At 42.1% G+C, this 26,807-nt stretch overlaps 1 protein-coding gene and 1 long non-coding RNA gene across 10 annotated transcripts in view; one reads left to right on the plus strand and one right to left on the minus strand.

Moving 5' to 3' along the window:
* LOC139745747 (DNA polymerase lambda-like) overlaps positions 1-26,807 on the plus strand; it is a 305,248-nt gene that overhangs the window by 234,072 nt on the left and 44,369 nt on the right. For 2 of the 9 annotated variants that reach the window (XR_011711928.1, XM_071656272.1), the window contains exons 3-6: positions 4,011-4,217; positions 13,367-13,508; positions 22,502-23,336; positions 24,533-24,712. Coding sequence is in view for 1 of the 9 variants with exons in the window: in XM_071656272.1 (XP_071512373.1) it covers positions 13,453-13,508; positions 22,502-23,336; positions 24,533-24,712 (1,071 nt within the window). In the remaining 8 variants the exon portion in view is untranslated. Of the gene's footprint in view, positions 1-757; positions 964-4,010; positions 4,218-13,366; positions 13,509-15,345; positions 15,460-15,867; positions 18,283-20,544; positions 20,684-21,248; positions 21,453-22,501; positions 23,337-24,532; positions 24,713-26,807 lie in introns of those variants that run through there. The other 7 variants (XR_011711929.1, XR_011711933.1, XR_011711932.1 and 4 more) reach the window with 7 other exon arrangements.
* On the minus strand, positions 7,741-13,484 carry LOC139745753 (uncharacterized). The gene is made up of 3 exons (XR_011711936.1): positions 13,352-13,484; positions 8,883-8,965; positions 7,741-8,671 (listed from the first exon to the last, which is right to left on the minus strand). It is a non-coding gene; the product is annotated as an uncharacterized lncRNA (long non-coding RNA).

Here is a 26,807-nt window from a genome sequence, read left to right on the forward strand (position 1 = left end):
CATAATACGAGACTGGCGACAAGGTGAGGACATTGTCGACTCCTGACACAGAGAATCCTGAGCTTATCTTCCTACTCGTTAATAACGATATTGAGGCAGGCAGCCATCTTTCATTCTGATCTATCCTTACAACATCAACTTGGGTTGAATATCACCAACAGATCAACTTTTGGAGTCTGATCAGGTCCCACGTAATATGAGGCAATCATCCTCGCTTTTTACATCCCTCACCACCTTCGCATCATCTGCAAACATGCAGGTAATATGTGTGTGTGTGTGTGTGTGTGTGTGTGTGTGTGTGTGTGTGTGTGTGTGTGTGTGTATTTTCATACGTTCGTCAGGTTGTGAGGAGGAAAGCGATACATCAGGGGAGGCCAGCCTCAACTCTAAACTTGTATATTCATTTTTATATACCAGCAAAAGCCTTCAGCATCTAAGAAACAACAAGATATTGTTTCCTTTATACGTTGTTCATCTCCAACCCTCCAGCCGATTCCTGGAACAAGGTAAGGTTCAGTGGACGTGCCGCCATACATGTCTGTCCCGTGAGGTGATATTCCCACTGCTTAGTAAGCTTATGTTTCCAGAAATGTCTTGTGAAGCGATCATCATACACATGGGTAAGGTAAAGCCAGAAGTAAGTCATTCGTCAGTGCTACAGTACTTGTCTTACACGAGCTACCGCAGGTGTGGATGGCTGGGTGTGTGCGCGCGTGTGAGCCAACTGGTGAGCTACCGCGGGAGGGGTCAGGTGTTCCCTGGTGAGGGGTGACGCGCGCCCTATCACCCCCAGAGGGTGAGCCACACAACGAGTTCCTCCTGTTGCTACCGCAGGAAGGATCATGGTGTGCACCAGCTGGGGGAGGGTCATAGTGTCCCAGGCCAGAGGGCAAAACATCCCCTGACATAAGCCGTCCCTACTACTCTCGTTGCTACCCAGGGAAGGAGCAAGGTGTTGTCAAGGTAAGGTGCTCCCAGTTACCCCTCTCGTTCCCACTGCCTCTCACCATCACAGAAGGACCAGCTGTTCCTGACTCCAGGCCCACACTCACTGCTTACGTTGCTACTCTGGCAACAGTTGACATTTTTCTCCCACCAGTTTATCACTATAATGGATCTCAAGTTTATCGTCTTACTGCCTTTCACCGACGTTAACTATTTTCCGCATGATATGTTGTCATACATGTCAAGTGGACACACGGCTCAACGGTGATGCATCACATGTTTATCACTGTCATGCCGGCAGCTGGCTGGGAAACTGATTGGACGGGCCACATGACTACCAACGTAAGGCCAACACACACACTTCCCTCACCAGGTCACCCTACCCTTCCTGCTACCACACTAAGTTATCTGGCACAGTCACATTATTATCCGTGACTATAACGGTACAATAATCCATACTCCATAAATTACCCTTGTTCTTAGAAATATCACAAGACAACCTCATCATAACGGACAGTTATTATAACAAACTTAGTTATTATACCAAACCCAAGGTTCTCACAAACTTCGCACTCTAACGTAAGCAGAAACCGCTATAAACCTCATGAAATTTAACACTGTTTAATAATACTAGATTCACTCATGATGTTACTTTGAATCAGATTCATGTTCCGTTTTTAGATAATGTCGTTATACGAAAATGACTGATGCAATTACTGATAATCCGAGAGTAATGCAGTTTATCATTATCCCAGAGTAATGCAGTTTATCATTATCCCAGAGTAATGCAGTTTATCATTATCCCAGAGTAATGCAGTTTATCATTATCCCAGAGTAATGCAGTTGATCATTATCCCAGAGTAATGCAGTTGATCATTATCCCAGAGTAATGCAGTTGATCATTATCCCAGAGTAATGCAGTTGATCATTATCCCAGAGTAATGCAGTTGATCATTATCCCAGAGTAATGCAGTTTATCATTATCCCAGAGTAATGCAGTTGATCATTATCCCAGAGTAATGCAGTTTAACCTATGTTGTGTTATCCTGTCTGGAAATGTTATCAAGTTGAACAAAAGCTACCACAGACAAAGACGACTTTTTCTCATGAGAGTAAGGCACAAGTGTGTGCTTAGAGAAGGAGGAGTTCTTTCAGTGGGTGTGCGGTAGAGTTGTTTGATGTCACCATGAGTGTTTATGGACGAAGTTATGAGTATAGTAAACGCCAGGGTTTGGGGAAGAAAGGTAGGTGTGCGTGCTGGCAAGGGTTGTGTAGTAGGTACGTAGTACTACAGTGTAAGTTGTGTTTACATTGTTTTCTGATTACAGATTTCACTTTTTTTCATACAGTGTCAATGTTCGTCCCATGATATATTACATCATACAGATTTACCAGTACGTGACATTTGCAAATGTTTGATTTACACTGCAGTGGGTTTCCACTGATGTGTAAAACTACCTCAAAAGTGTCTGGTGTCCACCTTCTCTCTTCTCTACTATTCTTGTTTTTTAAATATGTAGATGTTTAAATGTTATTCATAAAATACTCGTAATCAGTGTTGTCAGACATATGAGGTTGCACTACAAGTGAAAACTCACGATTGGAGAGGATGTACCATTACTACAAGTACAAACAAGAACTCACGTTAGAGTGGTCCACAATTTCCCCGCTTGTGGAAGGCGCTGAGCCTTGGCCTGCAGGACCTGCCGGAAAGGAGTTGCCAGTCTGCACCAGGATCCGTATAGATCGAGGCGTCCTACAGCAATTATGAATATTTACTAGAAATCTTATGAATACCCTCATCATTACCTTCTCTCCTAAACCACATAGCTATCTGTTAACTCAGTTCTTTAAACCTCATAACCACCATATAACAAGACTCAGTGTACACGCTCGGCACATTGACTTATCTCGTCAGCAGAGTAAATACAAATTATTATTCCAGGAGAAATATCAGTTTGCCCAGAGAAAACATCATAATACATGATGGCACCGCATCTCGCAACAAACCTCAACCCTCGAGTTGGCTAACATCAAAACATCACAATTTAACTCCAGTCACCCATACCGACAGGCCTCTCACTTCACCTACCCACTTAAGTGTTACTATCAGCGTGGATGATTTCAAACAAGTAATCACATTGGGTCAACTCCGTGAGAAACTAGTTACCTGTGGCGACCTAACCTCAACATACACCTTTGCCTTAATGACTTCATTATCCTCACTTCCTGGAATACACATTCCTTCCTTCCATTTGATCTTTAGATCATCTTAGTACCTTCTTACGTACACACAACCTAACGGGACACACATCCAAAACAACTTCAACTGAAGAGTGGTGTGAGTAAGCCAAGTAATGGTACACTGTAGAGAGAACAGCTGTAGAAGCTACCCAAGCTACAGGCCATCTAATTTCACTGGACCAATTTACAAATCTTTCTCAATGAAATAAAATCAGTTTACGTTCACTAGTGTTTACGTTCACTAGTGTTCAAGTAATGTAGCTTCGTTATACCACTATCCAATATGGTCTCCCAGTCAAACACCCCCAGCCAGCACGGCTCGTCCTGGCTAACAAATGGCCCAGGTCATCCGAGCTAACAAACAACAACCATCCTAGGCAGCCAGCCCATGTTGTCCTAGCCAGCCAGCTGTGTCTCATGAATATGTCACATACACTTTCCTAATAAGGTTCACTTGCCTCCTCTTCTCCATTAAGGTACTAAATTAATGTCTTTGGGGCTCCGTACATTTAGGTATACAGGGTGCGGTACTGAGTCAAGTGCACGTGTGTCATGCAACTTCACCTCTCCTGCAGGTTGCAACATAAATAGCTTTCATTATCTTCATAAAAAAAAAAATTCCTATAAAACCTCAAAAATTCTAACTTATTGTATGATATGACAAAGATCAATTCAGTTTCTTAATGTTACGAGATTCCGTTTTGACTAATTAGATTTAATACTCATTTCAGTTTGCTTAATTATCATTGAATTATTATAATTCACTAAATAATAACACTTACGTTTTAACTAATACGTAGTAATTGTAACATCATCCACAGGCAGATCATGTCGTCCTAGTCAGCCAGGCCACATCATCCTAGCTAGCCAACGTCACCTAGACCACATCCTAGCTAGCCAACGTCACCTAGACCACATCCTAGCTAGCCAACGTCACCTAGACCACATCCTAGCTAGCCAACGCCACCCAGCTAGTGTCAGGCAACCATAGCAATTCTAGAGAGCTAAGCTTACGTTGTCTAAGCCAGGTAAACAAGCCATTCAGTTACACCCTCACCCAGACTGACTTTTTATTTCCTACAAAAAACAATGAAATCAAAAACGTCATCATTATGTCTGTATGTTGAGCCGAGGTGGACTGTCACACTACCCACGGGCCATCTTACCCATCTGTTATACCAGCCCACCTGGCCAGGCCTACCCATCCACCCTACTTGGCCTGACCCACTAACACAGCCCACTTGGCCAGACCCACTAACAAAGCCCACTTGGCCAGACCAAACCACCTAGTTCAGTTGACAAAACCCACCTACTCACCAAAGTTGGCCTGACCCACCCACCCGTGACGACCAACTCACCCACCCTACTTAACTAAAGCTACATTATGGAACAATCAGTCAATAAATTGAATTAAGAAGCAATAATGTATAATTGAGTTTTAGCCACTTAACAATGACTCATGAGTGACAAGTGAGCGTCGGCTGGAGGAGGCAACTCTGTTATCATCATCATCATCATCATCATCCCACTGTCCACAACCTCCGCCCATTTTGCAAGTGGTCACATGGAATCATGATCTTGATCACTCTTCTACTCTTCCATCAGTTTGGCCATAATTAACGTGATCATAGAGATGAGTCTTCCATACACCTCACGAGGGCAGATGGCCTTTCGCCTCCAACATAATCTCCTTGAGGTCAGGAGTTAACCACCCTGGGTCACCTGCAGGTAACCAGTCGACCTCGAGTAAGACGACATGTTGACCTGGGTGCAGTAATATCAACAACCACTGTGGTGACTCTCTCAAGTTCACATTATGTATGACTCCCTCCACAGGCTAGCAGGCCCTCCACATCCTGTATAGCTCCCTCCACAGGCTAGCAGGCCCTCCACATCCTGTATAGCTCCCTCCACAGGCTAGCAGGCCCTCCACATCCTGTATAGCTCCCTCCACAGCCTAGCAGGCCCTCCACATCCTGTATAGCTCCCTCCACAGGCTAGCAGGCCCTCCACATCCTGTATAGCTCCCTCCACAGGCTAGGAGGCCCTTCACATGCTTTTTGACTCCCTCCACAGACAAGTAACCATCCACATCCTGTATGACTGCCTGCAGGGCAAGAAGCCCTTCACATACTGTATGACTCCTCCACATAGAAAGGAATCATCCACATCCTGCATGACTCCCTCCACAGCAAGTGACCATCCACTTCCTGTATGACTCCCTCCACAGCAAGTGACCATCCACTTCCTGTATGACTCCCTCCACATCAAGTGACCATCCACATCCTGCATGACTCCCTCCACAGCAAGTGACCATCCACTTCCTGTATGACTCCCTCCACAGCAAGTGACCATCCACTTCCTGTATGACTCCCTCCACAGCAAGTGACCATCCACTTCCTGTATGACTCCCTCCACAGCAAGTGACCATCCACATCCTGTATGACTCCCTCCACAGCAAGTGACCATCCACTTCCTGTATGACTCCCTCCACAGCAAGTGACCATCCACTTCCTGTATGACTCCCTCCACAGCAAGTGACCATCCACATCCTGCATGACTCCCTCCACAGCAAGTGACCATCCACTTCCTGTATGACTCCCTCCACAGCAAGTGACCATCCACTTCCTGTATGACTCCCTCCACAGCAAGTGACCATCCACTTCCTGTATGACTCCCTCCACAGCAAGTGACCATCCACTTCCTGTATGACTCCCTCCACAGCAAGTGACCATCCACTTCCTGTATGACTCCCTCCACTGCAAGAGACCATCCACTTCCTGTATGACTCCCTCCTCAGCAAGTGACCATCCACTTCTTGTATGACTCCCTCCACAGCAAGTGACCATCCACTTCCTGTATGACTCCCTCCACAGCAAGTGACCATCCACTTCCTGTATGACTCCCTCCACAGCAAGTGACCATCCACTTCCTGTACGACTCCCTCCACAGCAAGTGACCATCCACTTCCTGTATGACTCTCTCCACTGCAAGAGACCATCCACTTCCTGTATGACTCCCTCCTCAGCAAGTGACCATCCACTTCTTGTATGACTCCCTTCACAGCAAGTGACCATCCACTTCCTGTACGACTCCCTCCACAGCAAGTGACCATCCACTTCCTGTACGACTCCCTCCACAGCAAGTGACCATCCACTTCCTGTACGACTCCCTCCACAGCAAGTGACCATCCACTTCCTGTATGACTCCCTCCTCAGCAAGTGACCATCCACTTCCTGTATGACTCCCTCCACAGCAAGTGACCATCCACTTCCTGTATGACTCCCTCCTCAGCAAGTGACCATCCACTTCCTGTATGACTCCCTCCTCAGCAAGTGACCATCCACTTCCTGTATGACTCCCTCCACAGCAAGTGACCATCCACTTCCTGTATGACTCCCTCCTCAGCAAGTGACCATCCACTTCCTGTACGACTCCCTCCACAGCAAGTGACCATCCACTTCCTGTATGACTCCCTCCACAGCAAGTGACCATCCACTTCCTGTATGACTCCCTCCACAGCAAGTGACCATCCACTTCCTTTATGACTCCCTCCACAGCAAGTGACCATCCACATCCTGAACCACCTCTGTATCACGAGTCGACCTCCTCTTTTTATGCGGTGACCTCTGGTGACCTCATTATTGCACGTCTTTGGGGTCATGGGACAGACGTGGGTAGTCATGAGAAGATCCTAGTAATTATGGGTTCATAATAAGAACCCAGCAAGGTCACGAGTAGAACTCACTGAAGTAATCAGAAAATCTGATGAGATTAGGAGAGAACTCCGATGTGGTCATGAACCAACCTCTTAGATCATTGGGACGACAACCCTGAGGTTAATAGAGTTGAGTGAAGGCCGTCATGTGTGTCTCCATAGGATACCATTACTGGCACCGGCACAGTGGCACATGTCAGATGCCATTACTGGCGTGGGTAGGGAGATCTCAGCATAAGGGCGTGTTCTCAGGGTGCCAGTCCTGGAACTCTCCGACTGTAGTATCATTACTAGCACAGATCCGGTTCGTGTTCTCGGGTGCCCTATTAATAATGGCAAAAGTCAGGTGTGTGTCCTCGGGTTACCTTAACTAGTACAAGTCGCATGTTATCGGAGTGCCATTATTAGCACATGTCAGGTGTATGTTCTTGGAGTGCCATGATTGGTATTTGTCAGATGTTTATTCTTGAAGAGCTGTTGCTAGTACGTCAGATGTGTGTTCTTTGGGTGCCATTACTGGGAGGGGTCAGGTGTATGATCTCTGGTTACCATTATGACACGTCAGTTGGGTGTTCTGGGGGGGGGGGGGTAGCATAACCCTTCAGGTGCGTGTTCTCGGGATGCCATTACTTGCACAGGTCATGTGTGTTCTTGTGATGCCATTACTGGCACGTCTGGTGTGTGTTCTTGTGATGCCATTACTGGCACGTCTGGTGTGTGTTCTTGTGATGCCATTACTGGCACGTCTGGTGTGTGTTCTTGTGATGCCATGACTACCACGTCTGGTGTGTGTTCTTGTGATGCCATGACTACCACGTCTGGTGTGTGTTCTTGTGATGCCATTACTGGCACGTCTGGTGTGTGTTCTTGTGATGCCATGACTACCACGTCTGGTGTGTGTTCTTGTGATGCCATGACTACCACGTCTGGTGTGTGTTCTTGTGATGCCATGACTACCACGTCTGGTGTGTGTTCTTGTGATGCCATTACTAGCACGTCTGGTGTGTGTTCTTGTGATGCCATGACTACCACGTCTGGTGTGTGTTCTTGTGGTGTCATTACTAGCATGTCTTGTGTGTTCTTGTGGTGTCATTACTAGCATGTCTTGTGTGTTCTTGTGGTGCCATTACCAGCACGTCTGGTGTGTTCTTGTGGTGCCATTACTACCACGTCTGGTGTGTTCTTGTGGTGCCATTACTACCACGTCTGGTGTGTTCTTGTGGTGCCATTACTACCACGTCTGGTGTGTTCTTGTGGTGCCATTAATGACACAAGTCTGGGTGGTAAGAGGCAATTCATCAAAACATTGCACAACTTGATGAAGGTGGAGTCTGGAAACCGCAGCTGCAGACGTAAACAGTACCTGTTATGTTACATCAAAACATGAAGTTAACCTTGTATGAAGCGTACTTTTGGTTCAACGACGTGGTCCAGCTCTGTGGACATTAGTAAGCTGTGTAGTCACATGACATGCTCTGGTGGTTAGCTCAGTGACATTAACATTGCACTGTTCACCCCGTGGACAGTACCTCTGTAATGTCACAGCAGCTGGTCTGGAGGTTAACTGTGACATCACTGTTCGTCTATGTAAACAGTAGCTCAGTAGCGTCACACCAGCTGCTCCCATGCTCATTTAGTGACATTAACATTGCACTGTCCTCCTCTGTGAACTGTATCTCTGTAATGTTACATCAGAAAACAATAAGCGCACTTACCTTGCATGACTCGATGTCATGGTCCCTCGACGGTCTTGTTATCACTTACCTGCAAAGGAAAATGTGAAATGAATCATTACACTCAATACGAACTAAATATAACAACCATACTTAACACGAACCAAACATACATCAAGCAACATTGTGTCAAGGAATAAGAATGAAATACACAATCTTCCTTATATAAACCAAGTATACACAATGATACGTCACTCATCATTACTGTAACCGGTGGTTGAAAAGTTAGGACGCTGGCTTACCTTATCATGCCGGATGAGGAAACTTTGGCGCCACTCCTGGTGAGATCAACGACGACACCACTACTCACCGGCGGCTACCCTGCCTGGGGGAAAAAGTAGTCAAGGTTGCATTTGTAATATTCTTATGGTTGGTTTTATTTATAAACAACACTATATCTGTAAATGTTATTATGAGGGAGGACGGTGGTAGTGAAGGATGGCTGTGGTAAGCAGGGAGGGAGCGCTGGTACCTGGGAGGGAAAGGTAGTATAGGTAGCCAGTGAGGGAGAGTGGTAATGAGCGTTTGGTGGGGTGTGGTACCGAGGAAGAGCAGCAGCTCACAGAAGGTATCACATCCACGAGGAAAAGTAGTGAGGGAGGGTGTGGTACAGAGGAAGAATGATGATGGTAAGGAAGAGTACGGGATATGTGATAACGAGCACATGTTACCAGGGAGGGAGTCAGGGAGTGATTGGTAGCTGCCGAGGGTGTAGTAGCCAGGAAATGTAATAATACAAGACCTGGAGGAGCTAATGTATAGCGGAATATCTAACCCATGTCTTACAAAACATCGCCAGATACTGTAATAACTTTCCTCGATATTTCCATTTTCTATATAACCACACAAAACATCTTATTTTAATGTCAACGAAAGGTTTCGAATATTCTTTAATACACAAATCAATTAGAAGTTGGCTGCACCAAATAGGGTTCAAGCTTGCGGTCAGCGGCGCTTGTAATGTAAGCTATCAATTATGATAAAGTTTATGAATGTAATTGTGAAATTAGACAATGATGACAGATACACATACATGCTCATATATGTCCATAGCAAAGAAGTCACTTCACTACGGAAAAATCTACCAAAGTTCCCTGCAGGTACCTTATCGTCGACCATCATATATTCCCGAAGAGAGAACTTGAAAGTACAGTTTCCCGGCTAAGCGCCACTTTCCCACTTAAACCCTTGGTGTATATACATGATGCAGCATGACAACTATTCAAAAATGCATGTCTTCCGCCAACACACAAATTTAACCGCCAGGAACAACTTTGCGTTTAATGCTAGATGGTACAACTCCAAGGTGTTTCCCGCTGAAACTCCTTTGTATGATGAGAGATGACAACTTATCCTGTGTTAACTTTCCACCCAAAAGTAGCCTATTTTAAATGATGAAGCAATACACCATGATACGCTTATGCCTCATATAAAAAGTTTGGTATATATCAAGAGAAATCTGACTATATCCTACATGCATTCACAGGTGATATTATTGATGCTTAAAATGCTCAGATTCCGCCAAAGAAGGAAACTTAATTAGTCCTTATTTCGAGCACGGCTTTGCAGTATGTCCAGTGTGTCATGCCAGCTCTGCATCATCGCAATAAAAAAAAAATGGTATATATAACACTTGGCAGGAAACATAACACACAAGAAAAAATGTTGCCATTTCCGGTGATTTACAGTGGAAACAGCCGACAAAATATCATACATGCAAAGGCATTAGAAATCAACATTTAGAAAAAGTGGCATCTCGAACATCTGTCGTCTAAAAGGGAAAGTACGTCAACTGAAACAAGTTTTAGTCAAGCACAACTACGGCGTCTGGGCGGGAATGAAACGCCTTCCATCTTTTTTTCAAATGTGCCCCGCTCGTCCCAAGTGCTTCGCACCTTTGACCAAGAATAGCCTTCAAATGTGCTTTTAATATGTAAAAGTCACGTGAAAGAAAAATTCCTTTCACTCGGAAACAAGAAATAACACCCTACATTTTTTGAAATATACTACCTGCTGACTTTTGTAAGGCATGTTAAAATTGCTAAAATTCTATTCTAACAGTTGTCACCATAATTCAAGAATCCATAAGAAATTAGAAATGCAGTACCATGCAGAACCCTTTTTTAATGAAATCCTACGACTCGTTAATAATAAAATTATCAATTTAAGGTAGGATGGAACAGTAGGCATAGCAATGGAAGTTCAAGAATCAAGTTAGAGCTAGGAGTGCACCAAGTAATTAAAGATGAGTTACTAAGTTCGCGATTTGACAAATCTGGTTGTAAGATAGGAAGGACATCATGTACTATCATGTTTAATTGCCTCGATAAATGGCGTCACCTTTTCCAGAAACTTTCAATTACAAAATGGTACCTGACAACTATGACGATTTTCTTAGTTCATTTTTTCGAGCAAACGCAATTTTGAAATAGCAAAGCAATATGCTACGAGTTTTTTTTTCACTCCTATATTTGAAAAAAAAAACTAATGGGTATACAATGATTACGTATGGCTGAAATAAGTAATAAAATATGAGTAGGAGTGATAATCATAATCAGCACCTTTGTAATCTCCACTAACAACGAATTATCCATTTTCCACGCACGTATGAACGATGACGTGAACCTGGAGAACAAATGTCAAATCAATAATTGCCAACTTCTGTGAAGAACTATTCAATGAGTCCTAGAGCAACCAACATTAGCTTTTAAGAATGTTTCAAGACAACTTTTGAAAAAATAAATAATCCACATGCAGCATATTCTAGAACCAGCAGAGTTATCGTTTGATGTTACTGATTAATCTTATGCTGGCACTTTTATTTTTCACTCATCATAGTATTTAATATATGCGATTCAGAATAGACCTAGCGACCCATCTGGGAGCCTTTTCCTCCATAATAAGTGCCAGAAAATAGTTAGGCAGCGACAAATTTGGCACAGGAATTCTCAAAATGTCATAATCTAACACCAGTGTCCAGCCAAATGAGCACCAACTATACAGCTCCTACTCACTGGGACCCATGTTATAACACCCTCTAAGATCTTGCCCTAAACAGCTGTATGGACGAAGCAAGCTGAAAACACTGACTTCACTACATTTAGAAATTGTACATAGCATTAAAGACACGAACTAAAAAAAATTACCAAAGTTACAGCTAGTAAACCTCAGCCTTCGACATTCACATTCCGGAGAAGGAAACGAATGCAACATCTTCCTTTTGGGATGTTTAACATCTGTAGCCCGGAACAAGTACTTTCCGGCCTCGAAGGACAATGTTGGTCAAAGCTGTAAAGCACCTGGGGGGAGAGGGGACATGCCTCACGATAGTTTCAGGTTCCACCATTTCTCGCCCAAACACAGTATTTGCTCATGACACTAGACGCCACATTTCATATATCAGACGTTCCCTCCCGATGCCAAATTAAAATTGCGATTCATTCAAAGCAATAATTTCTTGCACAAAAGCTTTTAAGTGTATGATACGAGATGGCCATACCTCCCACTCTCCGTTTCCCGCCAAGACCATTTGGCTTACATGCAAGATGGTATTCCCGCCTTAACGGCCAAGTGTGGTGAGAGAGAGCAACTTTTCCCCGTTGGTTTCTCACCTAAGCATCATTTCATTTCCTACCTAAATCACTAATACATGGCAACTTTCCCTATGTTGTTTCAAGTCTTTAAACTCCCATGTATGATGAGAAATGTCCACTCACTCTAACACTTGTTGCATTAAAAAGTGGCATTTAGTCGGGAAAATTATCACAGTCGGGAAAACTACCACGGTTAAAGTGTGCCAAGATTCACAGAGAGAGGGAGGAGTTCCAGCGGGAAATACTGTGGTTCTAATAAGGCGAGGGATAAAACATCCTAGTGCCAACTTTCATCGTATACACAAATTCATTTTGACGGAATATTAGCAACTCCTAGATTGAGTAGCAATATCCAATATGAACATCTGACGTTTGGGAAGTAACAACAAACTTGGAACGAGTTGCAGTCTAGCAAATATGGCACTTGCCGGGAAATTAAACTACTTCGATCCCACACATGCCCCGCCGTGCTAAACAGCTTTGCTCAACAACGACAAAATCCAGCCCTCTGCATTTTAACCTCGGAATATTCAGATCAGTCAAGTTAATCTACTAATATGAACACTATCAAACGATCCCTCTTCCAAGGGATACTGGTTAAAAGGAGATCAAAATGGACGGGAGCAAGTGCCGCAGCATTTTCCTTTATTAATTACTACATCAGGAATAAGTGCAATGCAGAAGTTTTTTTCCTTGGCTCAGTTGATTGTCGCAGACTACCTCGCTGTGACGCGAAAGGCACTCGTGAATAATAATCAAGTAAATTCCGATACAAGTATGAACGAGCAGACGGCACATTTCTAGAACATTCCACAACATGGGAGCATCAAAAGGTTTCTCAAGTTTTCTCAGACTGGTTTATATGGATCGTCCAAGAAAATCTTTAAAAAGATTACAATTATACCATATTTTCTAACCAGCACCACAGTAAAACTTCAAAAATAAATAAAGTACATATGAAGCAGAAGGGTGCGTCACTGGACTAGGATTATCCTCTGAATTCAACAAATCAAAGCCTAATTTCATTAATTCCCTTCAACTCTTGACTCACTATCATCTATTCCTTACATATTACTAATGGTTTCCCTTCTTCCTAGCGTCCACAATCGCTAACTTACCTCTTCTTTCTTCAGATTTACGTCACTATCAGCGACCGACACCACTGCACTTTCCAGTAAGACATCCGGCAAGTAAATGAGAACCAAAACCCAGGATTTCAATGCCGAAAACTAGCGCTCCAACAAATCGTTGTCCCACTACCGTTATGCGACTTAGGTAGTATTTTCATATTTGTTTAAACAATATACTCATTAAATTTCCACTCATACTATAAAATAAAATCTATATTATCAATAACAAGTAATTACTCATGATTGATACTTTCTCCCTTATTAATGAATCTTAATTTCTGAAACGCAAGCCAATGTCAGTGATCATAATTCCACAAAGTTTTTGAATTTGGCGGTTCCCGCGTCGCGAGTGTCTCTACATTTCTAAAAGGTGAATTGACTTTCAAGAACTGTTTCACTAATTCATTCGCAATAAATCATTATCAAAATATAGTATATCCTTCATATTGTCCCCTAATAGATGATTTCAGATGTACCGGACAAGAAATATAAACATCGATAGCAAGTTCGAACACAGTGTGTCACAATCATAAACAATTGCTAGCAATTATGATATAAAACATTTTGCTTAAATTTCTCCAAAAATATTTCATTTACTCAGAGTAGGAGAACAATGTTTAATGTTATATGAAATGATGTCTTGAATATTCTGTACTGCATGTCAAAAACCGAAGCAATTTGACATTTAAGATTAACATGTAAAACTTATGCCAGTTAGAGTGGATAAAACAATTAAAGATATGTTTAGGAAAAAAATTGATAAATATTTTGCTTTAAGTACACAACTTGCATTACTGATTTGCAAGTTAGTTTAAATCATGTTACCTTTCGTAAACACTCTCGTAAGTATCTTATGTTGTTACTATTCCTTTTGTATTTGAATTCTCTTGTTTGTGCCATACCTATACTGATGTCTAATACAAAGGTGGTCCGCGTTTATGTTGGTAAGCAGTTCATATTTAGCAGAATAGAGTAGAGTCGTAGTTAAGGGAAACTAGTAAAGGCTCACCCAGTCTTGTGATGATCATGCTGCCAACTCAAAATTTCATTTGCAGTTAGATTCACCCCCGAAAAGCGCTTAACTTACTGACAGCGAAAAAGATACTCTTCGAATAATTTCTGTTCTTTGACGTGCTAAACTATTAATAACAAGTGCGACTGACTGCTTTAACATTAAAAATTCATTTTTCCACATCTGCTAATTCCCTATCCGCAATCTCTTGGTCTTCGGTGTCCTGGGGTTGTTTGTGTAGGTGTGTGTGAGGGGTGTGGTAGCGGTTGCGATGACTCATATGCTTCCAGTGACCCAATGTTTTTCAGTAGTTCTTTAGGCAGATTATAATCATAACAGCAGTTTCCATTTCTTGGTCCATACTTGATAGCATTGCATATAAGCTTTTGATAGTCTATTTCGAAGCTTTGACTTCACGTTGTTGATATGACTAAAGATATGCTCTCCATCAGCGGTGAAGTGAGGCAATGTCAGCATAGTCAAAGCCAACTCAGAGGTTACTGAGGTGAATTTCTCCTGTTGCATCCGTGAATGAGGCTATTTCAGCCCAGAGTGCGACTAGGATGCCAGTGTTCTGTTTCCACAACACGTGGTGAAACTTTGTCCACTGGAACTCAATGGCTCCAGCCGTTTTGCTGTCTTTCAGTGTTACTAAATTTGGCAGACACTGGACAATTGCAGTACTTGTAAAGACATTGTGTGTCATCCCCCTCTACTATTCTTAACCACTTTTGACATTTGGTGTCTTTCAACAACTCTGCTCTAAAATGTCAAGTATATTTCTTACTCATTGTTATGTTGCTTAATGTAATGGCCTGCACACACGCAACCAGCCACGTTACGGTCCTTCATGGCCTACGGGTAGTTTTGTCACCATTGAGAGTCCGGCTGAACCTGAGCTGAAAAAGTTTTCTCTATAAAGCGCTAGATCTAGCGCCAAAAGCGCTGAGTTGGCAACTCTCCCAAAGAAGATAGAAGACGGAATAAAGATAGAAGACGGAATAAAGAAGACAGAAGAAGGAAGAAAGAAGATAGAAGCGGGTAATAGCTCCCACGTTGGACCTTCCCGTGGGAGACAGCTACGGTGGGTGACCCGACCAGTGACCTGACGCCGGTAGGCTAACACCTCACCACGACCCTCGCCACATCCCTGCGCTGCCTCCACTCATCGAATTTCATTTCATTTTTTTTTTCTCTTATCATCCATCATGTATCTCACGACCGTTTGGCTTGGGCAGTCCCCACCCCAGCTTCCCCAACCCATTCTGGAAAACTCATTTTCCTGATGAGCGTAGGCTGGAGTGGACCTGTTCTCACCTGACGGAGTGGAGAGCCTCACTCTCTCCCTACCCTGGACCACCGAGCGTCCCACACCCACATATTCAAGCAGCAGAACACTGATGCCACCAACATGCCGCCAGACATACGACTTCAATTCCTAAAACCTGATTGTCCCCCCCCCCCCCCCATCCACGTTCGAACTCCTATCCATAGTGTTCAAGACAACGCAGATACGTCCCACTAGGGTAATTCAATTCCCTACTAATAAGTATCAATTCAAAATCTGCTTGGGCAAAGATAGTGATTTAGATACAATCCTCTCCAAGCCTCTCCTCATACTCCTTCTTTCCCTCTCCAAACACAACAAGCCTCCCTCCTCTCGTGTTACCCTCGACGCTTTGAACAAAACAGACGTCGATTGGGCCTAGTACGGCGGGACCTCACATCCCTACGAAACCACACACTCAACAGCCTTCTAGAAGATCACAATAGACACTGGAAATCTCTTATCACCACAACAGAACAACACCGGATTAAATCTCCTCGAGAATTTTGGAACAGAATCCGAAAACTCAAAGGAGCACCGATAACAGACTTTGATGGGCTAAAAGACAACAACACTCTACACCATAACCCACAAGACATTGCCAACATTTTCCAGAAACACTGGGAAGGTATCTTTCACCCTCACCCCCTCACCCTCTGGCGTACGAAAACACTCAAATTGTCACACAACACATACAAAACAGACCCAGTTACTTCTACCCAGAACAGATCATACACCTCCAATCGGTTTCACACGACCACCTTCTCACAACTCCCATAAGACCGAACGAGGTCAAATTCCTCCTCCTCAAATCACCCAAAGTAGCCCCAGGTAACTCAGGCATTGGTTACCAACTACTCACACATCTCCCCAACAACACAATTAGAGCCATCACCTTCCTCGTCAACGCGGCGCTAGCCTCCGGCTATTTTCCCGCGGCTTTCAAAACAGCAACAACCACAATGATTCCCAAACCCAACAAACCCAACAGAGACCCCATGACTACAGACCCATCAGCCTACTGGAGTCCATTGGGAAGACATTTGAAAGAATCATAAACAACAGACTTGGACAACACCTCACAAACAACAACCTACTCTCACACAAACAGTTTGGCTTTCACCAACATCGCTCCACACAAGATGAACTCAACATCATTACGAACTACATAAGAAACAACACGCGGACACGCAAAATGACCGCACTCATCACAAAAGATGTTGAAAAAGCCTTTGACACCGTGTGGCACGATGGATTGAGGTACAAACTAAGCACCCAATTCCAACTCCCACGACCTACCATTAAGCTTTTCTCTAACTGTCTTAGCAACAGAAAAACCCGAATCAAATACAGAAACACTTAAACTACTTCTTCCTTAATGCCGGCGTACCCCAAAGCTCCGTGCTGGCCCCCACTCTCTTGTAACACACTCTACTCAAATGATCTTCCCAATCCGATACACCCGGACTTCATCACTCTGCAGTATGCAGATGATGTCACACAGCTAATCAGAGCCAGAATCCTCACTCACTTAATCAATAGAACCCAACAGGAAATTGACCACGTTTCGCTCTGGGAGTTAAAATGGCGGATTAAAACAAATCCTGCAAAATCCTACATATCCGACTTTAATGTACGTCAGAGATACAACATAACTAATGTCTACCTACACTCCCGTATACACCGTCAGGCACCCATTCCTATCTCAAACACCAACATTGTCCTGGGCCTAAACTATGATGTACACCTGAGAATGAACCACCATCTACAATCCAGGGTGGCTATTGCGAGAGCGGAGCTCGCGAAATTGTATAGATTCAGAGAGGCGCAATTCAAAACCAAATTGCACCTTTACAAATCATTAATACGACCTCTTATCACATACGCCCCCTCAGCTCTCGAACTCGAAGCCAAATCCAACATCCGTGCACTCCAAGTCATCCAGAACAAAGCTCTACGTTGGATTTTTAACATCAAATGGCACGAGTTCGTCAGGAACACAGAACTTCACGAGAGAGCACGAATCCCTCCTCTCAACATCTACTGGAGGAAACTGTTTGAAAGACAAGTAGAGCGATTTCAAATTCATCATACGCACTGGATTGATTACTTCAACAATGTCCTGGGAATAAACCACCCAGGTAACATGTTCAATATACAACCTGGACAACATCCAGTGCCAATATATTAACAAACTAAAAACCTCTATAGATCTTACTGCTAAGTCCGCGCAGGGAACTTCTTGGTAACATCACTGGCCATCAGTCAGAGATTTGATTCATCTCAAAAAAAAAAAAAAAAACCTTGGCCTCCGCTCTTATCAGAATATTTTTTCCAATGCAAGCTGGGTTAAGCCCTGGCCCTCTTCCTCCCACTAAAATTCACTTCCTCTAACAATTTCTTGCTCTTTCCCCCCTCTCCTCTCTTTTCCCGCCCCTCCTCGGAAGGTACTTTTCTATCATCATCATTCATTCATTCAGCATGTCATGCACAGCATCATCAGGTAGCGGATAACACACTCGGCCACCCTTGGTATTGTGCTGGAATCAGGACAGGAACCCAAACCGACCTTATCAGCAGGTAGCTATAGTCACGTTTGGTATGCTAAATTGGATTATAAGCCCGCAGACTTAAACACTTTCAATAAACGGCCAAAAAACAAAACAATAATATTCTTATTTCTGCGTGTGCGCAAGATCCCGGTGGGGAAAACAACTTTCATAGCCGTTATCTTTGAATATGATGATAATTCAACGTATATCTTTGACTTCTATAGCGAAATAAGATGCAGGAATTATTTCAAGTAAACAAGAAGCCTGTCAGACTTTTATTTCTTGACTGGTTTGGTTTGACCGCCTAAGTTTATTGCCAGATGTTCCTCTCGTGATGTTTATCTAATACACACACACACACACACACACACACACGAGTTTTGCCAGATAATAATTACAAGCGTCCAAGTCTCTTAGAGCATACAAGTGATTTTTGAATTTCATCTTTTTATTTGCGAAAAATTATTTCTGTACAAGTTGCTCTACTCTTTAAAATATCGCCATTAGATTCGGTGGATGTGCTAAAAATATGCAAATATGCAAAAATACACTTATAGTGTATTTTAGCATCGTGTTTGAATCAGAAATTACAATAGTAACCAAAGTAACTAATTACCACCTAGAAAATAAATTTTGCATGCCCTCACGTCTGTAAGGGCCATTTTTTTTTTTTTTTCATAACTGCTACCCAGTCTCCTTTTGTGGTCTTTTGGCAGACGACTGAAACTTATATTCGAGGCCGTATGTTGCCGAGAAACACATTTGACAACAATACAACAGTTTAAGTCGAAAGTCATTAAAAAGAAATTCTAAGAAAAAAAAAAACGCTAGATTGTTCGCTTGCGAACACAAAAATAATCGAAAGCTAGAAGTGTGCATACTGTCATATTGATATTTTGTGCAGTAGCCATTCAAAAAAAGTCACGTTACTATTGACTTCACATACTGCCCCCAAAACATGTTCACTGGAATTGAAACTTTGAATTTGGCTAGTCAGTTTTTAGTGGGGAAAAATATTAACAAATGGTCTTTTTTTTTTTTTTCTTTAAATAGCGCCACTTCTGCCTCCAAAGTTATACTCAATGCATCTGGTGTAGCCAGCACCAGGTCACCTCATGACACTTGTGTAGGTTCACTCAGACGGCCTATCTTGGATCATTTTGTGTTCACTCTTATGCACATTTTCACAACACTTATCTATACAGTCCCCTTATTTGAAGGACGAACTGAAACCTTTAACACGTACATTCACATGTCATGGGTCTTCGTAGTATGGTGGTTAACGTTACTGACCATGAGTCAGCACGGGCCAGTCTAGTATTGGACCTGCCTGGTTTCGCATCCTGGGCTTTCAGCCAACCCAGATGTTCATCCTTCCTCGGTCTGGTCGGTGCCTAGCTTACGCTGAGGGTGGAGTTTTATATATATATATATATATATATATATATATATATATATATATATATATATATATATATATATATATATATTATCCCTGGGGATAGGGGAGAAAGAATACTTCCCATGTACTCCCTGCCTATCGTAGAAGGCGACTAAAAGGGGAGGGAGGATAAGTTTCCAAGTGCACTTTCGTGTAATAATCACATCATCAGGGGAGACACAAGAGAGAAATATAAGTCAGTTGATATACATCGAAGAGACGAAGCTAGGATATCAATTGACTTATATTTCTCTCTTGTGTCTCCCCTGATTTACAGGTACTGGTATTTAGCTGTACATCTTGCAGAAATGAGAGCTTCAACGATCGCTACTAACAGGAGTCTCTCATAACTTTCGGATATGTAATATTCGTCCATTTATTAAGATAACATTTGTCGATTGAGATGGAATATTGTAGAACAGATGTCTTGGTTAGATTACTGACGTGTAGAGTAGAACTTGACCTTGTCATTTATTTAGAAAAAAAAAACAATCTGGTCTCACTGCATATCCTGGCTTTACCATGTGGGGCTACCCTACACCCCTTACCTACTCCTGACTTTCAATAATGCTATCCAAAAATATACTTTGTTCAAGGACTCCTATACATTCTCATGACGTTAGAATTAACTTACCATGTTGGAGAATAATTTAATATTATCAGAGCACACTTACAGTTGTATCTAATATACTGTACTTGTTTTAGATTAATGCAAAACGAATAACATAGCATTATACTTGCACCAAAAGGTTTAATATTATGAATTGTAAATAACATTTTCATATGAATGTGCTGCTTTTGTACGATACTATATGCATTAAAGAAGTGCAGGAAAAGTGTGCTAATGAGACACGAAAAATAATATGGAAGCGAGCGAAATCTAAAGGTACTGAGTAATACTGTGGCCGTGAGGAACCGCCCAGTTACACAGCCTCGTCCACTCAGATTCTATTTTGAAACACAGTGGGACTCACTTCCAGCATCAGAGGCAAGTGATTTCATTTATATTTATAAAGCGGACGCATGAATTCTAGATGATGTCGAATTTAACGAAATTCCTTACACTGTGTAGGGATGAAAGCGGCCAAGTGCTACCGGCGCCACAGGGTAAAGTGGCGTGAAAAACGCCAGCGGCCTCCTATAGGACAACCTTAGAAAATATGTTTAGGCCAAACTTTCAGACTCATGCAAAACATTACCCAGAGCCTCATCCACGATATTATGGATCAATTACACCAAGCTGCTACAAATAAGGAGAGAAAAAAAGAACTCCGAAATATAACGTTTCAAACATACATCACCCACAAACATTTCATCTTCAATCTTCCTTTCAGTTCGTCTCAATATATGCAGCCGGCTTCCCGAAGGCCAGCCAACTCTTATGATAGCGGCTCCCTAAATAGGCAAGTCTTCACTTAACAGAACCTTAAGGCTCAAACACAAACTTAGTCTGAACTTTAACCACTATCTTATACATCTTGGTCATTCTGAACCTCAATAAACTGCTACGGAGACGACCAAACAGATGCTTACCCTAACATAACTCCAAAGTCATGCACAAACTATCACCCACCCCAACCAAAAAAAATCAACCCTAACTTTAATATAATTATCAGCAGCTAACCAGAAATCCCTGGCGAAGTTACGCCATCGGTGCCCTAGAGGATACAGACTTGTGGCTTAAATACGCCAAAGCTCCTCACAAGATAAGAGAAGACTGGCGTAAACACGCCAACACCCACTACAAGAATATACTGGTAGTGTATTACCTATGCAAAAAAAATGTTAGTATTATTTATACAAAAAATATACAAGTTATCTATTATGTTTGCCCAATGACACCCTAGTAAAATTTCTGACTTGCATAGAATGTCACCCTACTGAACCATCTGATTTATGGGCAACCTCCCAATGTAGATGTCACAGAGATGATCCTTTGAAGTACTGAACTTTTATGATCTTTTGACTTGTCTGTCTGTCTATCTGTTCTCAATAAATATATGCCCATTTTCATGTGGTTGAAAAAGGGTATATAGGTGAGAAGCTTTTGTGGAAACATTTTTATGAATTTATGTCCCCAGTCTCACAAGCTGGCTTTGAAGAGGCAAAGGTACCCAGTTCCTGTGGCAAACTTCCGTAGCCTATACCTTCCATAACTCAAAATATCAATGTATTTTTCTGTTGCCACAAGCCATTTTCCTAAAAATTTTCAATTTATTCGCCATTTCCTGCGTTAGCGAGGTAGCGTTAAGAACAGAGGACTGGGCCTTTGAGGGAATATCCTCACCTGTCCCCCTCTCTGTTCCTTTTTTTTTGGGGGGGGGAAAATTGAAAAAACGAGAGGGGAGGATTTCCAGCCCCTGCTCCCTCCCCTTTTAGTCGCCTTCTACGACACGCAGGGAATACATGGGAAGTATTCTTTCTCCCCTATCCCCAGGGATATGTTGCTAATGTATATAACCATTTTGTGGGCATAAGATAGGGAGAGTTGCTTTTGTTCTTTCACAAAGCTTACCTTACTGCTCACAGAATTTCATTATTTTTCTTGCAGCCCCAGCAGTTCACTTACCATTCATAAATCTGCCTTGTCAACTTCTACATTTCCATCCAGCTTATTATATGAGTTCTCAAATATATACAATCTAATAACTCATCTTTTGTCCATCCGACAGTATTTCATAATCTGACACCCTTCTATCACTTACTATATTTGTGTTTACATTCATTAAGGTGATTTAGATTAATTCCTCTTAGCCGAACAGAGAATCTAAAAGTTATAGCATATTTTAATCTTCCCTTTTTTCAGATTAAAAAAGGATGTGTGTTCCAATGTCAACATGAGGAGAAAGGCCTGTCAGATAGTTACATCAAAAAAGAAATCTAAGAATATTCATGAGAGAGAAGATGCTACCAATGAATCAACTCCACCAATTCTCTCAGGAGTAAAATGCTATATTCATCCTGCAAACTTTGGGGTCAAGAGGTTGAATATTTTTCAAAAGCTGGTAGAAAAATATGGAGGTGAAATAATCAAAACATTGCCATGCCCCAATAAGGGAATATCTCATGCTGTTTTTGAAGAAACAGTGGACATTGAAAAGTTAAAAGTACTGCTTGACCCATCCAGTTTTGATAATGCCATTTTTGTAAGATGTACTTGGCTAGTAAAATGTATAAAAGCAAAAGCAAAGGTTGAAACTAAAGACTATGAAATAATTTCAAATCCAGACCCATGTGAGAAGCATCAAAAAAAAGAAGAGTTTAATATTTCTGAATACATAAAGGTCAAAGCCCCTCAAATGGAAAATGTCAGAAATGGAGGTCAGTTACTGTTAAATCACTTGGAAAAAGATGACAATCTTTGTAGCAAAGAGTTTGTGGTCGGAAAGGACTTCAATCCAAATAATTCATCAGATGTGGATGAGACAGAAATAGAAGAAAAAAAAGCCTCACTTCTGGTTGCTCAGCATGAACCAGATGGTCAGCAGAGTCTTGGTGAGAAGCTTAAAAGCCAACACCAAGAAGCAAAAACTGAAGAAAATCAAGCATCTAGTGGTTTGGCAGGACAGACTGTGACAGCAACATATCAAGACCAAGAAAGTGTAAAGTTGTTAATAAAACCCTTTCCAAAAAAGCTACAGGTAATAACTAGTATATTGTGTGTATATGCAGAGTTGAAAGATTGGAGGTACACTGAAAGCTCTAACCAATAAAGGTATTTTTAAGTGGAAAGTATGCAAAATGGATGTTTAGAAATATTTTTATGAGTCATTATATATATGAGTTGTGGTAAGAGTATATGGTAGGCAGCCAATGACCAGGAAGGTATATTACCAGTACTACCCGCCTGGGTATCAGGAGGGTTAGTGACATCTGCTTAGTGAGCCAGCACTTTAGTAGTTGTCAAGTTGCATTCCTCTGACCCAGGTAGCTGCCTTCTCTCTCTGCATCACTAACATTTGGACTACTGGGCATTCTGCCCACAAACATACAATCTCATCTTGTTATATATAACTCTTGACAACACTTAACTCGTGCAGCTCATTCTTCGTAAGTCTAGATTTTCCTGCGGTGAGCATTATGTGTGAGCCCTGCCTTTTGGCAAAAGGTTAGGAGTAGTAGACAGAAGCAGTTGGTAGGAACATTTGGGAGTAGGAACATTTAGGAGTATTAGATAGAGGTAGTCATAAGGAACATTAGGTAGGAGCATTTGCAAACTCTGCCTGTGGCCTGTTAAAGGTGAGGCACTAAAGGCTAAGAAGCGGCACTGGAATTCTTTAGTTATAAAGGCTCTGTTGCTGTGGCCACCCCTTTAAGGGAATTCCTATCAGAACAGGCATCAGAGATATAGATAGAGTTATGCCCTCAGAGATTTTGGTAAACTTATGCAGGGTATTCCAAGAGATTTATTTATGAATAGTGAATTTTAACATCTCATTACTTTTAGGTATACTTAGCATTGAATAGGCATAGGTTATTGAACTTGGAATTTCATTTTTTAATGTATTTCTTATTCAGCTTTGATGTGTATGATACTGTAAGTATATTTAAGCTTCTTTAGTAAAGAATCGTCATATAATGTAATTTTGAGCTTTTCTCGAGTTTTGACAGAGGACTTGTCCTGTAATAATTCATGAAAAAGCTAGTTTTGAATAAATAAAATTCTAAGCATTCCCTTTGATGGTTAACAATCTTTCAGGAAAAAATCGTCATATAATGTAATTTTGAGCTTTTCTCGAGTTTTGAGAGAGGACTTGACCTATAATAATTCATGAAAAAGCTAGTTTTAAATAAATAAAATTCTAAGCATTTCCTTTGATGGTTAACAATCTTTCAGGAAAAATTTGTCTGTGCTCACTCTTCAAGTCAAATGATAGATCTCAATGCTCACATCACAGCTAAGCTTGAAAAACTGGCAGAAGTGTACAAAAGCAAGAATGATACATGGAGAGCTCATGGTTACCAAAAGGCCATTATTGCAATCCGCAACCACCCAAAGGAAATTACATCCAGAGAGGTAATAAGAAAGTTAGTTTCTTATGTAAGTTTACCAATACCTTTTCATGTGTGGAGAAAAATTTTAAAAATCAACTAAAAGCTAGTGTTTTAAATTGTTATTGACACTGTACAAAGGCAAAGGGGATAAAAGTGAGTGTTCAAACTACAGAGGCATAAGTTTGTCGAATATTCCAGGGAAATTGCATGGGAGGGTATTCATTAAGTGTGAGAGTGCATGGAGAGGAGCATTGTGGTGTCAGAAGTGGTACAGGATGTGTTGATCAGGTGTCTGCTTTGAAGAATGTGTATGGAAAATACTTAGAAAAACTGATAGATTAGTAGTTACCATTTATGAATCTGGAGAAGGTATATGGTAGGGTTCATACACATGCTTTGTGGAAGGTTTTAAGAGAATATGGTATGGGAGGTAAGCTGCTAGAAGCACTGAAAAGTTATTATCAAGGATGTATGGCATGTGTACAAGTAGAAAGAGAGGAGAGTGACTAGTTACTATGTTCAGTAGGGTTGAGGGACAGGTCAATTGGGAGGTAAGTTTGAAAGGAGAAAAACCGGAGGAAGTGAAGTGTTTTAGATATCTGGGAGTGGATTTGGCAGCAGATGGACCCATGGAAGCAGAAGTGAATCACAGGGTGGGAGAGGGGGCGAAGGTTCTGGGAGCGTTGAAGAACGTATGGAAGGCGAGAACGTTATCTCAGAAAGCAAAAATGGGTATGTTTGAAGGAATAGTGGTTCCAACAATGTTATATGATTGTGGGGCATGGGCGATACATAGGGTTGTGCGGAGGAGGGTGGATGTGTTGGAGATGACATGTTTGAGGAAAATATGTGGTGTGAGGTGGTTTAATCAAGTAATGAAAGGGTAAGAGAGATGTGTGGTAATAAAAAGAGTGTGGTTGAGAGAGCAGATGAGGGTGTATTAAATGATTTGGTCACATGGAGAGAATGAGTGAGGAAAGATTGACAAAGAGGATATATGTGTCAGAGGTGGAGGGAACGAGGAGAAGTGGGAGACCAAATTGGAGGTGAAAAGATGGAGTGAAAAAGATTTTCAGTGATCAGGGCCTGAACATGCAGGAGGGTGAAAGGCGTGCAAGGAATAGAGTGAATTGGAACGATGTGGTATACTGGGGTCGACGTGCTATCAGTGGAATGAACCAGGGCATGTGAAGCGTCATGGAAAGTTCTGTGGGGCCTGGATGTGGAAAGGGGGCTGTGGTTTTGATGCATTGTACATGACAGCTAGAGACTGAGTGTGAATGAATGTGGTCTTTGTTGTCTTTTCCTAGTGCTACCTCGCGCACATGTGGGGGGAGGGGGTTTTCATTTCATGTGTGGCGACGGGAATGAATAAGGGCAGACAGGATGAATTGTGTATATATGTATATGTCTGTGTGTGTCTATATATGTATATGTTGAGATGTATAGGTATGTATATGTGCATGTGTGGATGTGTATGTATATACATGTGTATGTGGGTGGGTTGGGCCATTCCTTCGTCTGTTTCCTTGCACTACCTCGCTAACGCGGGAGACAGCGACAAAGTATAATAAATATTATTTTTTTTTTATTATTATACTTTGTCGCTGTCTCCCGCGTTTGCGAGGTAGCGCAAGGAAACAGACGAAAGAAATGGCCCCCCCCCCCCATACACATGTATATACATACGTCCACACACGCAAATATACATACCTACACAGCTTTCCATGGTTTACCCCAGACGCTTCACATGCCCTGCTTCAATCCACTGACAGCACGTCAACCCCGGTATACCACATCGCTCCAATTCACTCTATTCTTGCCCTCCTTTCACCCTCCTGCATGTTCAGGCCCCGATCACACAAAATCTTTTTCACTCCATCTTTCCACCTCCAATTTGGTCTCCCTCTTCTCCTTGTTCCCTCCACCTCCGACACATATATCCTCTTGGTCAATCTTTCCTCACTCATCCTCTCCATGTGCCCAAACCACTTCAAAACACCCTCTTCTGCTCTCTCAACCACGCTCTTTTTATTTCCACACATCTCTCTTACCCTTATGTTACTCACTCGATCAAACCACCTCACACCACACATTGTCCTCAAACATCTCATTTC

This window comes from Panulirus ornatus, chromosome 62, assembly GCF_036320965.1.
Source record: "Panulirus ornatus isolate Po-2019 chromosome 62, ASM3632096v1, whole genome shotgun sequence".
NCBI lineage: Eukaryota > Metazoa > Arthropoda > Malacostraca > Decapoda > Palinuridae > Panulirus > Panulirus ornatus.